Source organism: Perca fluviatilis, chromosome 4 (genome assembly GCF_010015445.1).
Source record: "Perca fluviatilis chromosome 4, GENO_Pfluv_1.0, whole genome shotgun sequence".
Taxonomy (NCBI): Eukaryota; Metazoa; Chordata; class Actinopteri; order Perciformes; family Percidae; genus Perca; species Perca fluviatilis.
In genome coordinates, this window is record NC_053115.1 from 31,907,797 (window position 1) to 31,923,200 (window position 15,404).

General features: G+C 41.3%; 1 protein-coding gene across 11 annotated transcripts in view; it reads right to left on the bottom strand.

Moving 5' to 3' along the window:
* Nucleotides 1-15,404, bottom strand: part of ptprt (protein tyrosine phosphatase receptor type T) — a 452,792-nt gene that overhangs the window by 93,379 nt on the left and 344,009 nt on the right. For all 11 annotated transcript variants that reach the window (XM_039797954.1, XM_039797952.1, XM_039797953.1 and 8 more), the window contains one exon: nt 10,457-10,611. In XM_039797954.1, the coding sequence (XP_039653888.1) occupies nt 10,457-10,611 (155 nt within the window). The remainder of the gene's footprint in view (nt 1-10,456; nt 10,612-15,404) is intronic.

The following is a 15,404-nucleotide window of genomic DNA, read 5'->3' on the forward strand; positions in this document are numbered from 1 at the left end:
TTCAGCCCCCTTAAGTTAATACTTTGTAGCGCCACCTTTTGCTGCGATTACAGCTGTAAGTCGCTTGGGGTATGTCTCTATCAGTTTTGCACATCGAGAGACTGACATTTTTGCCCATTCCTCCTTGCAAAACAGCTCGAGCTCAGTGAGGTTGGATGGAGAGCGTTTGTGAACAGCAGTTTTCAGTTCTTTCCACAGATTCTCGATTGGATTCAGGTCTGGACTTTGACTTGGCCATTCTAACACCTGGATATGTTTATTTGTGAACCATTCCATTGTAGATTTTGCTTTATGTTTTGGATCATTGTCTTGTTGGAAGACAAATCTCCGTCCCAGTCTCAGGTCTTTTGCAGACTCCATCAGGTTTTCTTCCAGAATGGTCCTGTATTTGGCTTCATCCATCTTCCCATCAATTTTAACTATCTTCCCTGTCCCTGCTGAAGAAAAGCAGGCCCAAACCATGATGCTGCCACCACCATGTTTGACAGTGGGGATGGTGTGTTCAGGGTGATGAGCTGTGTTGCTTTTGACGCCAAACATAACGTTTTGCATTGTTGCCAAAAGTTCGATTTTGGTTTCATCTGACCACAGCACCTTCTTCCACATGTTTGGTGTGTCTCCCAGGTGGCTTTTGGCAAACTTTAAACGACACTTTTATGGATATCTTTAAGAAATGGCTTTCTTCTTGCCACTCTTCCATAAAGGCCAGATTTGTGCAGTATACGACTGATTGTTGTCCTATGGACAGAGTCTCCCACCTCAGCTGTAGATCTCTGCAGTTCATCCAGAGTGATCATGGGCCTCTTGGCTGCATCTCTGATCAGTCTTCTCATTGTATGAGCTGAAAGTTTAGAGGGACGGCCGGGTTCTCTTAGATTTGTAGTGGTCTGATACTCCTTCCATTTCAATATTATCGCTTGCACAGTGCTCCTTGGGATGTTTAAAACTTGGGAAATCGTTTTGTATCCAAATCCGGCTTTAAACTTCTCCACAACAGTATCTCGGACCTGCCTGGTGTGTTCCTTGTTCTTCATGATGCTCTCTGCGCTTTACACGGACCTCTGAGACTATCACAGAGCAGGTGCATTTATACGGAGACTTGATTACACACAGGTGGATTCTGTTAATCATCATTAGTCATTTAGGTCAACATTGGATCATTCAGAGATCCTCACTGAACTTCTGGAGAGAGTTTGCTGCACTGAAAGTAAAGGGGCTGAATAATTTTGCACGCCCACTTTTTCAGTTTTTATTTGTTAAAAAAGTTTGAAATAGCCAATGAATTTCGTTCCACTTCATAATTGGGACCCACTTGTTGTTGATTCTTCACAAAAAATTACAGTTTTATATCTTTATGTTTGAAGCCTGAAATGTGGCAAAAGGTCGAAACGTTCAAGGGGGCCGAATACTTTCGCAAGGCACTGTATATATATATATATATATATATATATATATATACACACACACATATATAGTTAAACCCGTTAAAAAATCCATACTAGAAATCACAGCTAGCCTACACACATGTATCTATAGGAGCAGCAGCTAGTTGGCGTGTGTGTGTGTGTTCATCTATAAGTAATTGTCATTTATCTATAGGCTTCAAGCAGCCAATTAGCAAGCATGCACGTTAGCATATGCAGTATTTTTGTTCATCGTGTATCAGTTTTGTGTATTTCAGACACCTGATGGCCCAAGCTGGCGGCCATTAGTGGAAACTCTCACACTACAGAAAAACTCTCCTCCACCTCCCTTCATACTGACTGAGCAGATGACACATTGTGTCTCCCCTCTTCTGCCCCTGTCTGTCTTTTCCTTTGTTTCCTCCCCCCACTTCCATCCTGCCCTCTCTTCTTGTCTCACCTCCTCAGCTCTATTTTCCTCCCACTTCTCCTATGGCACTTTACTCTACTCTTCGATCCCTGACATATTTGTGTAAGGTATTCATAGGTTGTTTTTTTTTTCTCAGTTGGAGTAGTTGTACAGCAAACTGTCAAAAATCGAAGTCTGTTTACTAGGGCTGGGTTAAAATAATCAATTCTCCAATTAAAATCGATCTTTGTTTAATTGATCTGATAGTGATTAATAAAATCCAAGAAATGGATCTTTTAATATTTGCCTTTTCATCATGGATGTGTAAGTAAAAGTACTTTAAACTAATTTTGTGGGGGTCAATTCTTAATGGAAGCATTAACCTGGTGCATCATAAATGAAAATATTTGAGGGTTGCTTCTTTCTTGTACAATTTACAGCATATGTTCTCTGAGAATCTCTTTTATATCCAAGCTAAACTGGCATCGTAATGGAAATTTCCCTTAACTAATTGATAGGGAATTGAATCGGAAATGCAATCAAATCATGACCTTGTGAATCCGAATCGAATCAATACGGGACATAATTAGCGATACCCAGCCCTAGTAAACACAACCAACAAGTAACACAGAGGGGGTGTGAAACAATTAGCATGATGTGAGGTGGTTTGAGACACATTCTAGCAAGATGCTAAAAGGTCATATGTAGATGCATTAGCCTCCCTGTGTTATTAAAGCCATGGGAAGAAAGTGGCTTCAGAGATTGTAATATACTGTATATGTGTGTAAGAGAGCAGCATAAATGAGTTCTTGTGATGGTCAGCAAGACGTTTGTCTAAATAATAGTCCATCCATGCCAGTCTTCCATGGGTTTCTGTTAGTATGATGGCTGTTAGCTAAATCTAGCTTGGCTGGCTTTAGCACAAGCTATTCAGCTGGCATTGTTAGCAGACTGCTTCAGATACATTACCACCAGCCTCTGAACCTAGAGTCTGGTGTAGGAAAGCCAGACCGGTGTGTTACGTTTTGAGATCTGGCAAAAAGACAGTTTGCGAACACAAAGTTTTCCTGAAAATGACCAATGTCCATTTTTACTTAGTAAAGTAAAGCACTGTAATTCATATGTATTGCACGTATTTATTGGTGTACGCACCACAGTGACTGCTGCTGTATAGGACTACAGTGGTCCGCAGAGGGAGGAGGTTAGGTAGGGTGGGTGGTTGGATCCTAAAACACAGGGAGCGAAGTTCGCGTCCCGGGGAAATCACAAGACACTCACCCAGGAAACGGGTGTTTTTGTCCCAGGAGTACTACTTAAGGGGACCGGTGTTTTAATCCAAACCACAATCTTTTTTTCTAATCTTAACGAGTCTATTATCGGACATAAACCACGACAACCCAAGTTTGATATTAGTAATCAGAGGTGCAGTGCTACGTGCCCCTCTGTGCTCCCGTTGGAGCAGTCGCCCACTCATAGTCTAATAAGCACGGTTTCTGTCACCCGGCTCAGATCGGTTAAATCAAAGGTAAACAAAAGATGCGCTATACTTAACAACCTAATTGGAATTAAAATGACTGCAACGATAGAACAAAATAGGAAAATTAGATGTGGACTATTAAATATTAGATCTCTGTCTTCTAAAGCAGTATTGGTAAACGATTTGATATCAGATAATAAAATTTATTTTTTTTGTCTTACTGAAACCTGGCTGGGCCATGAAGAATATGTTAGTCTAAATGAAGCCACTCCTCCCAGTCATAATACTCAAATTCCTAGAGGCTCAGGCCGAGGAGGGGGAGTTGCAGCCATCTTTGATTCAAGCCTGTTAATTAATCCTAAACCTAAACTAAATTATAACTCGTTTGAGAGTCTTATTCTTAATCTTCAACATCCAAAATGGAAAACATTACAGCCAATTATATTCGTTGTTATTTACAGGGCTCCAGGTCCGTATTCTGAATTTTTATCTGAATTCTCAGAGTTTCTATCATGTTAAGTCCTTAAATCAGACAAAGTACTTATTGTAGGTGATTTTAATATCCATGTGGACGTTGACAATGATAGCCTTAGTACTGCTTTCAACTCATTACTGGATTCAATCGGTTTCAGTCAGAGTGTGCACAAGGCGACGCGCTGTTTTAACCACACTCTCGACCTTGTGCTGGCATATGGTATTGAAATTGAGGATTTAATAATATTTCCACAGAATTCGGTATTATCAGATCATTCTTTAATTACTTTCGAATTCTTACTACCTGACTATACTAAATTAGATAAAAGCTTCTACACTAGATGCCTATCTGACAGTGCTATAGCTAAATTTAAGGAAGATATTCCAACAGCATTTGACTCTTTGTCATGCCTTAACAGAACAGATGACCTTTATGTTAACCTCAGTCCCTCTCAAATTGATACATTTGTAGACGGTGCTACGACCTGCCTACGGACGACTTTAGACTCCGTTGCTCCTCTCAAAAAGAAGATGATTAAGAAAAGGAAACTAGCACCTTGGTATAACTCCCAAACTCGCGAAACATCGAAAGTAAATGGCGTTCCACCAAAGTGGAAGAATCTTGTTTGGATTGGCAAGAAAGTCTCAAAACCTATAGGAAGGCCCTAAGAAAGGCCAGATCAGACTATTACTCATCACTAATAGAAGAAAATAAGAACAACCCAAGGTTTCTTTTCAGCACTGTAGCCAGGCTGACAGATAGTCACAGCTCTACTGAGCCATCTATTCCTCTAGCTCTGAGTAGTGACGACTTCATGAGCTTCTTTAATGATAAAATTATAACAATTAGAGATAAAATCTATCACCTTTTGCCCTCAACTTCTAACGGTTCACCTTTAAACGCAGGACCGCTAGAAAGAACGACTAGACCTGACATATACATAGGGCCCTACTTTAACGATCTGAAACGCAAGTATGAAACGCCAAACGCAAGTAGCTTTGTGGGCGGATCTCAGGCGCTGTTGCTATTATACTGGCGGGATAAATGACTCTTGTGCCCGACGCAAATCTTAAATGGGTTGGTCTGAAGTAGCTAGGTGTGGTTTGGGCGTAACGTGAAAATAACCAATCAGAGCGTCATCTCACATTCCCTTTAAGAGCAGGCGTATTGATCCGTGGCGGATTGCTATTATGACGGCGGATTTGCCTGGCGCATGCCAGCGGGAGCTGTCCGGGATGCGGCAAAGTAACAAATGCCCGTCTTGTCCGGATGGCGATGTTGCTGCGGCCTCTCGGGCGCATCTCCTCAAGTCTGGAGAGGATTGCTGCAGCCATGGAGCGTGGACCTCCAAACGCACCACCTGCTCCTGTTGTGCCCCTTCCTCCTCCCCCCACTCCATCTCCATCCACCCGCTCCACCAGGAGCGCATCGCGCATTACTCCAGATTCACCAGATTCCGCCGGAGTGTCCAATCCCACCGTAGTTCAACATCACGTCTCCTTAAGTCCTCTAATATTTCCTCATTTATGTCATCAACACATCCATGATTCATGGAAATGTTGTGTAAAACACAACAAGCCACAAAGAATGCTGCGACTTTTTGAGGACTGTACTGTAAAGTGCCTCATGACCTATCCAAACACCTGAAGCGCATTTTCAGTAATATTTTTCTTTGTAATTATGTATGGTTTTCAAAAATGGGAACTGCTGTAAATGAGAGAAGTGTATGCGCGTTGTGCACACACTACATTATGGCCAAGCATTTGTCTCTAAAATAGCATCTGAATAACGCGCTACTGACTTTAGACTAGCGCCACTGACTTTAGACCAGGTTTTTCCTGGTCAGTGGCGGAATTGTTTTCTGAAACTGCAAAATAGGACTACGTAACGTTTGCGCCTGAACACGCCTCCTCTTTTCGCTGAACCGCCCCCGGGAGCGCAAATACATTCCCTAATTTACCGACGTGCGTCTGTGGAGGGAAAAGTCCGCTGTGCGTCGGGTGCAAAATAGGAATGATACATGCGTCGGTGTACAAAGGCAATTGCGCTGAGTGCAAGATAGGGCCCTTAGACTGCTTTTATCCTATAGACCTTCAACAATTAATGTTAAAGATATCTTCAGCTAAGCCATCTACCTGTCTCTTAGACCCCATCCCAACGAGACTACTCAAAGAAGCGTTACCCGTGGTTAACACTTCACTACTAGATATGATCAATATGTCCTTATTAACAGGTTATGTACCACAGTCATTTAAAATAGCTGTGATAAAACCTCTTCTGAAAAAACTCACCCTCGATCCTGAGGTCTTAGGAAACTATAGACCTATATCTAACCTTCCCTTTCTATCCAAGATCCTTGAGAAGGTAGTTGCTAATCAGTTATGTGATTTTCTACATAGCAATAGTTTATTTGATGACTTTCAATCAGGATTTAGAAAGAGTCATAGCACAGAGACGGCACTCGTGAAAATTACTAACGACCTTCTAACTACTGCAGACAAAGGACTTGTCTCCATTCTTGTTTTACTAGATCTTAGTGCTGCATTTGACACTATTGACCATACCATCCTGTTACAGAGACTGGAACACTTAGTTGGCATTAAAGGAATCGCACTTAGCTGGTTTAAGTCCTATTTCTCTGAGCGATCCCAATTTGTTAACATTAACGATAAACCCTCCAAGCATGCTAAAGTTAGCCATGGCGTTCCTCAAGGCTCAGTGCTTGGACCAATTCTATTTTCCTTATATATGCTTCCTCTTGGTAATATTATTAGGAAACACTCAATTAACTTTCACTGTTACGCAGACGACACCCAATTATATCTGTCAATTAAGCCAGACGAAAGTGGGCAGTTAGCTAAACTTCATGCGTGTATTAAAGATATAACATCCTAGATGACCTACAATTTCCTGATGTTAAACTCAAACAAAACTGAAGTTATTGTGTTGGGACCAACGCACCTCCGAACTTCATTATCTAAAGATATAGCTACTCTGGATGGAATTGCCCTGGCCTCCAGCACTACTGTCAGAATTTAGGAGTTATTTTTGATCAGGATATATCCTTCAATGCCCACTTAAAACAAACCTCAAGAACAGCCTTTTTCCATCTTCGTAACATTTCCAAAATTAGGAATATCCTGTCTCAAATCGATGCTGAAAAACTAGTCCATGCATTCGTTACTTCTAGACTAGACTACTGCAATTCCTTACTATCAGGTTGCTCAAATAAGTCCCTTAAGACTCTCCAGCTGATCCAGAATGCTGCAGCACGTGTTCTGACGAGAACTAAGAGAAGAGATCATATTTCTCCTGTATTGGCTTCTCTGCACTGGCTTCCTGTAAAATCTAGGATAGAATTTAAAATCCTCCTCCTGACCTACAAAGCTCTAAATGGTCAAGCACCATCATACCTAGAAGAGCTCCTAGTACCTTATTGTCCTAGTAGAGCACTACGCTCCCAGAATGCAGAGCTACTTGTGGTTCCTAGAGTCTCTAAAAGTAGACTGGGGGCCAGAGCCTTCAGTTACCAGGCTCCGCTCCTGTGGAACCAGCTCCCACTTTGGGTTCGAGGGGCAGACACCGTCACCACATTTAAGAGTAAACTGAAAACCCTCCTCTTTGATAAAGCTTATAGTTAAGGAGGGAAGAGTTGCAGCGTCCGCCTAACCGGCCCACCTGCTTCTCTTCGTAGTCATCAGTTTTATTTATTATATAATCAATAATATAGCGAGAGTAGAGGGAGGCAGGCCAGTACAGCCCGATCCGGTTGGGGAGAGTTCTAGCCCGACCAGGCACCTCTCTTTAACCTGCCTCTCTTAGTTATGCTATTATAATTCTAGACTGCCGGGGAAGTTCCTTCCTTCCTGTGACACACTGAGCTGCTCTCTCATCTCTACTTGTTTCCTTTTGTTTGCATCATGTCCCAGAAATGCTTGTTACTAACCTAGCTCTGGGGAGTTTACTCCCCGGAGTCCTTATGTTTCTTCTTCGCAGAGCTATGCTCTGCGATTCTCTGCAATTCCCGGCTGCATCCTGCTGCGTCCTGCCGCGTCCGCCGCATCCGACATGACATGAACTTCCACGATGACCTTTGAAGTCACTGTTCCATTATCTTTAATGTGACTATTATGTGCCACTGTTCATCACACCCCCAACCGGCCCATCAGACACCGCCTACCAAGAGTCTGGGTCTGCCGAAGTTTCTTCCTAAAAGGGAGTTTTTCCTTGCCACTGTCGCAATAGCCACTGCTAATGCTTGCTCTTGAGGGAATTACTGTAATTGTTGGGGTTTTGGAATTTATAGAGTGTGGTCTAGAACTACTCTATCTGTAAAGTGTCTCGAGCTAACTCTGTTATGATTTGATACTATAAATAAAATTGAATTGAATTGATTTGGTGCCTTAACTTAACGGTCATCACCGCATGACGATCATTAAAATGAACTGTAACGCCACCGATAGGACCATCACCTCAGGGTGCTCTGTACCCGGCTCACAGTCACCTTTTCTCAGGTAAATTTAACTGTAAAGACCGCTAAACTTAACCGTCAATAATCTTGGAGGTTATCATATGACTTGTCGTGCAATAAGTTTCCGTACGATATCATATGAACCCGTTCATGAGAATGCGTTGAAATGATACAATTCAGGTAAACGCTTCCGGTCACCAACAGATCAGCATGTTTCACGTTAGCTTCGTAAAGTGGAATCAGTTTGCTCACCAGTAACTTAATTTGCTCAGATTAACAATGCCCTATTTTCCTGTTTCTAACCATAAAACCACCTGGGATGTTCCCCACAAACACAAAATGAATGGCAGTATAAAGGCTGACACAGACCTCATTCAGTGTTTGTAATTTTACTAATGTCTTCAAAATGAATGCGATCATCATTTCCTGATGTGAAAACGATCCATTTAGCAGCCCTCTTGCCTAATTGTTATTCTGTTTGCTCTATTTTTTTCTGGTACAATAGCCCAATTTCCCTAATTTAAGTTTTATCTGCTCCTCTCTTCGTTCGTCCTCTCTCTTTCTTCCTCCTCCCCGCCCCCCTTGCTACCCTCTTCTAATACTGCCAAACACAACATATTTTCCCCCTCTTCTGTGATAAAATCCCTCTCGTCTCATGCGTACCGGCACTATATGCTAATGCGCCTCCGAAAGAAGCTCAACTTTAATACAGTGAGGAGTGTACCTGCATACCAAAAGAAATCTGCTTTGACAGCAATGTCCTGTGAAGATAACTGGTGACTGGATGAGAATGCAATAACACAAAAAGGTTATTTGCCCTGCGAGGGGCCATCTGCGGAAATATTATTGGGTCCCCTTACCTTGTGTCAGCATTTTTTCTCTGTCTCATTAGGACTGAGCCTGGATCAGTGACTGTGTCTATGTGCGTGTGTGTGTGTGTGTGCATGTGTGCATGTGTGCTTTATTTCTTTCTCTTCTTTCAAATGTGTATGTGATAACACAGTACCAACTGTAAAAAAGAGAGACAGTTATTGAGAGACTAGTTCATGGCACGCCCCAAATCTAGGTAACCAAGACCAATTAACATGCCAAAACTTTATTTGGCCCCAGGCAAGGTTGAGTTATATCTGCCTGGAAGCAAAAATAATCAACCATGACTTACAAAATAACCATTACTTCATCACGTATTCGGTTCCCAGTTCTATATTCTGCAAACTCCAAAACCTTATAGACCTTATAAACCTTCTAGCTGGAAGAAAAGACATGTCCAATGTTTCAAGTACTACCAGTTTCTGAAACAACCGAGGTCCAGAAGAAAGGAAGCTCCTTTTAAATATGTTGCTATTTATATGCACAGAACATGTAACGTTTTCATATACCACAGCTTTATCACACATCCAAGGTCTGGATAAAAGTGGTCTCCTCTTGCGTTTTCAATGCAAAAACATTATTGTCCGTCGGAATTGCAGCGTGGAGAGTTAGAGGAAGAGAGCAGGCAATTACGGGTGACATTAGCTTGCTACTTAGTCCCTCTCCAGCGCCCTGCTTTCAACGGCCAAGCACTCCCAAAAGGCCAGCCTGACATTTTCAAGACAAAAATGCCCTTCTGAGGGGCCCTGTCTAATTACCCTGGACACACACACATTCACACATAAGTCTACAGAGAGACAGAAATATGCCCCCACATAGCCACGCACATGCAGGCAGGTTGACTTTCATAAGATTGCAGTTGAAGACACACAGATGTGTGTGTGTGTGGAAACACCCAACGCAGCATGCATATATGTACTTATGAGTATAAGGCAGCACAGAGCAGAACACGTTCAGAGAACAGAGCTGAAAGTGATTACAACAGCACTAAGTAAGATGGAGGCTAGTGAAGCAGCACAAGCATACTGCTGATATTAGTGAAAGAGGAACAGATGGAAAGTTTTATTATAAAATGAAATGTCCACTATTTGAATAAATGAATGTGACAAAATGATTAATGGCACAGGGGCATAGTAATGTGTAGAGGAAACGTTGCTATGTGAAACAAAAGTTAACTTATAGCTACATTTCTTATACAAGAGAAAATATTGGAATTACATTTTCCTACATCACAACAATATTTCATCTGCTGTATTCTACCTTGGTTATATATTAAGAGATTAGATTGGAACAGTATGTTCTCCAATGGATCTCTATGATGGTGCCAGAGCCATGGATGATTTTGACTTACTGAATCCGTTGAGGTCCTGGGTGGATGTGGAAAAGGGGTCGTCTTTGTGCAGGGTGCTGACTTTAGTGGTGCTCTTATCAGCCGTGGTAACCGGACCCATCTCCCTCTGCTGGGTGGAGCTGCTGGCGGTCTCCTTCTGCTTCTTTGCCAACTTCCTATATTGGTATGACCACATGCACACAAACAAGCATACATGCAAAGGCACATACACAAACACAGACAGGAACACACACGCAAACAGTTATATTTACATATTCAGACACATATACACACGTGTGTAAACCCACATGCAACACACACACACACAATTACACACACACAAACAAACATAAATCACAAAATCGAAAATATTGTCAGGGAGATGATTGGTTTATTATGGTGAGAATGGCAAGCACAGAAGAATTCTATTTTTTAAACATGCGGTGAATTGAACACAGAAGAGACAAAATGGCCAGATGAGGATGGACATTGTGCTTTATGCATTGCCGTATCCACAAGTTAATCAACAATATTCTTGCGTTTATCCATCTATTTTTGTTTGAGTCTTTCATGTTCACTGTTTTAGCAGCCATGTAGACGGTTTTAGGGGGGGGGGATGCCACTCTGCTTGTTAGCAAAATGAACAAAATGCATGCCCCTTGTTAACCTTTCATCCCCTCTCTCCATCCCCTCGTACCAGAGAGAGATCCAGGGGCAGAGGGGTTGTTTAGTTGAATATGTTATGAGTCTGCCTGACTCATTGATCCTTTATCTGACAGAGGTTTGTGCAAAAATCTATGGCCCCGACCATGGCTCTGAAATATCAGCAGCCTAACTGTGCTATGTATTGATACATGCTTCGCACTGTCTGTGGTGCTCACGTAGCAGATCGATTTGTCATTGTGACCCAAACGGCAACTTCCGGGCCTGTGAAATGAAGCCATAGGTAAGTGTCTTAAACCGCCATTCTATCTAATTTCCAGCAGGGGCAACTGCACTTTCTATGGAAGTCTATGGGAAAATGACCCTATTTCTCACTTGATTTATTACCTCAGTAAACATTTTCATAATGTGTTTATGGCATCAATAACTAGTTTCAAATCTTCTTTCATACAGCATGATGTTCATTTTGTAAAATATGGTCCCTGTTATTTTAAAATAGACCATAAAGCAGGACATGCTTTAGGGGCGGGGCTACACGCCGACCTGTCAATTATGACAGAGGCTTAGCAATGCTAACCATGGCCCTGTGTACATTAAAATAGGCGTTAATTTGTTTTTGGGTACTGTCTACGTTTTCATCTTTAACTTTGACCTTCTCAGTTCGTGTTTTCACTTCATCAAAGTTAACTGGAAAACTTTCGTCGCCTAAAAATGTCTTGTTTTAAGTTCTGCTAACCAAGCTAGTTAGCTAGTGCTAGCGTTAGCTGGTAAATCAAGAGAAAGTCTTCAGATTTTCAACCAGCTCTGTGTACTGCCCTACATGCTGACGAACGGCACCAGTAAGGTTTTAGGAATATCATCATTCAGAGTTAGCTAACAGGCTACATGGATAACCAGTATAGTGACTCATTTAAACGTATTTATAGACATATGAGACTACCTTGTGCTGATTTTCATGAAGTATCAAGAATCAATACCAGTTGTTTAGTAAAACCGCACTGACAGCAGTGATTGGTATTATAGTACCTATGGTATATCATTTACCATATGTTTACCCAGTGCCACATCCAGTAGAGGTGGACAGTAAAGCATGCTTGATTTGTGATATAACTCATGTTCTAATGGGTATATATTTTTTCCTCCAGAGCAATTACAACAAAGAAAGGACAGGCGAAATGATTCAGTGGGGAAAGGTTGACATTGTGTACCTTAGCAACATGTAGGTCTTCTAATGTAGTGCGTGACTGCCGATGAGATGTCCCTTGAGTGCGGTTGTATTCTTAGGGGTTTTTCTCTAACTGTTCCATGTGTCGCAACTCCCATCTGTTGGCCATTTTGCATTGGCTTTTTTTCAGTTCTACCTGAAACTTTAGTTTTAAGTCCACTGAGACACCAGATGGCAGAAGTGACAGCAAGCCATTACAATCTGACATTGACTGGTAGATTCATCAGAGCTTGCAAAAGTAACCCCATAAAGACCATTTTACTGTCCTGGATGTATTTCCTATAATCTCCAGAAGTCAGAAATGTTCTATAAACCTGAATGTACTGGAAAAGATAATAAGCGTGACTTATTTTAATAAGCTGAAACGTGTGATTCTGTTGTTTAATGCATTCAAAAAGCACTGCTGCTTTCAACAGAATAAAGCATTGCTACAGTCTAACTGCCATCTGCTTGACCGGCTAGAAAATCACACTATTCAGCTGGATCCAGTCTATATTTCCAGACTGGATATGTCATAACAGGCCCACAAGCTCGCCCAGAGGCAGCTAAATAATTTTGAATTTCAAAGACAAAACTGATCCATCCTTTGCAGCCTTCAGTATTCCATAACCCATTATGTGTGAATCTCATTTTACATGGACCATTCAGACTATCCTCGTCAACATGTTTTGTCAGCTATTAGGGGGAAACATCCTGGTGATAAACTTGGCAATTTTGGACTTTACAAGTTCAGTAGGACCGCCAAAATGCCCCATTGATTTTAGTCTGTCTGAGGCTCAATCATTTCATTTGGGGAGGAGGAGCAGGTTCAGCCCCGACCTGCGTGATTTCAGAGCCATAAGGTAATTTACCGGCACAGTGAGCATATGGTGTAGATCTATATATTTTGTGTTTTGTAGATAAGGAACAATGAACAGTGTTGTTCCAGAAATCTCATACTATTTTCTAAAATGAGACCAAATTGTGCAGACACAAGACCCTTTGAAGTGCACTTTAAACCATTACAGATGTAAAAATAGAAAATGTTTAAAAGGTAACTACATCTGATGCAATAACATACATTTCCACAACGTAGTTTCCACTTTGAGAGTTGCTTATTATGTAAATGCTATATGGTATTATCTATGGACTGGTTCAAAAGTCAACTAGTCCTTCTTACACCAGCTGTCATCGACATACATTGAATAAAATCAGAATCTCATTTAAATTCACCCGGGAGATAATTGATTACCCCTTTAATATAATAATGAATAATCCCTGTGCACACTGCTTCGGTATTATGTTGTTTTTGGCACTTTAATAAGAATATTAAAGGACAATGAATATGAGCCTAGCTTTGCCCAAACTGGTTGAAAATGTTCCAAACCAAATTGAGATCATTTAAAATTTAAAAACAATAGCCTATTAAAAGAAAATAAAACATATTAATGTGTTTTGCTTGCCAGTGGAGAGGATTTTCAACAACTAACAACAGAATCCAAAGACACAGCTCTGCGGCCTTCTGGTTTGAGAGCAAGTTGATCACGTTCGCAAATATAGTCTGAGACCTCACGGATCAAGTGGATGACTTGGGCTCTTTTTTTTTAATCAAACGTTTTTCTTTTGTGACCTGTATTTTCACACTAAGGATAACATAAATATATTGATCCACTTGTAAACCAGCAGACTGCAAAGTATGATGTAACCTTAAAGAACAGTAGGCCTATGCCCAAAAGGGTTGATCTGGGGGGTTGCAGTGAAATCCAAGAAGAGCCAATAAGCACAGTGCATTTCCTTTACTTTCACAATAGCCCTAAATAACAGATTTCATTTAATATAGTGGTTATCTACTTCACTGATGTCTTACCACATGCCTGTGTAAAGTAACATCTTAGTTTTAATTATTTTGCAAATATGGGAGCAAGTCTGTGATCGGTCTTGCTTTATCTAATAATTTTTTTATCTAAGTGCAATTTTTCAGAAAAACATCTTATTTTTAACACTAGTGGTCTAAGATACAGTAATTTGATTCTAAGGTATTGTCATAGACCTTCCTTAGGGGCAAATTTGATTTTCTTGTGACAAAACCTACTTGTCACCTACTAGTAAATTGGCTGGTGGATCAGACTCTGTATCCCTTTGAGTACCAAAGCTACATGACGCTCAGCAGTGAAGCTGTTGCCAGATAGGTGAAGACATTTGAGGCTTTAATGCAACGCAAACTGCAAGTCAAAGCATTCAGCCCTGCTGAATTTTACTTCCAAATCCAACACATCTGTTACACCGTGGTCCTTGATTGGCTAGCCACATTGTTGTAATGCAATACAAACAAAGAAAAATAGGGGCATGGTTCCGTTTTCTAGCTGCTATCAGCAGTGCAAATCAAAGCAGTTAAGCTTTGCAAGGCAAAACTTTGAACCGTGGGCCTTTTCTTGAATTTCTATTGAGGGTCAATGACGACTGATCTATTGACGTACGGTTTGTGGTGCATTTCAGCCACAAGTGTCTGCACATAGGGTCAGAGTTCCGATCTAATGGCGTGTTGTTCCAAGTCACTTCTGGACGGTCATCATGACTGGAAGCTGCTGCACGCCTGACAGCCTAAATGCACACTGAAGAACCATTTGAGTTGATTCATTAGAGAGATTTGTCAAACCTTCTGTGTGTGCAATAATAACATGCCATGTTGTCATGCATGTATCACGTCTACCTGTATGTACCTAGTCTAGATCAATGGAAGTACATTTCGGACATTGGCTGTCAGGCTTTGTCCCTCACCTTCCGCTCTCTGTGTTTTGCCGTCTTTTGCCGTCGCTACAAACAAGAACAACAACCTTCGAGCTAGCGAGCTACACGCTGAAAATGGCAAGTTTTGAAGACATTAGGATCATGCAACAAGGCAGGCCTGCTTGGTTCTTTTGGGGAATGATCGTAAAGATTTACAAAGAATATGTTTATGACATTTCCTCTCTAACTGGGACGTTTTGGGACCGATTGGTGGGATTGCTGTGGACGACGTACACACGGTGATACACTGGTAAGAGCTAATGAGGTTAAACAATGTATCAAGCTAACTTAAATAGCTCACGTTATTTAGCTCAC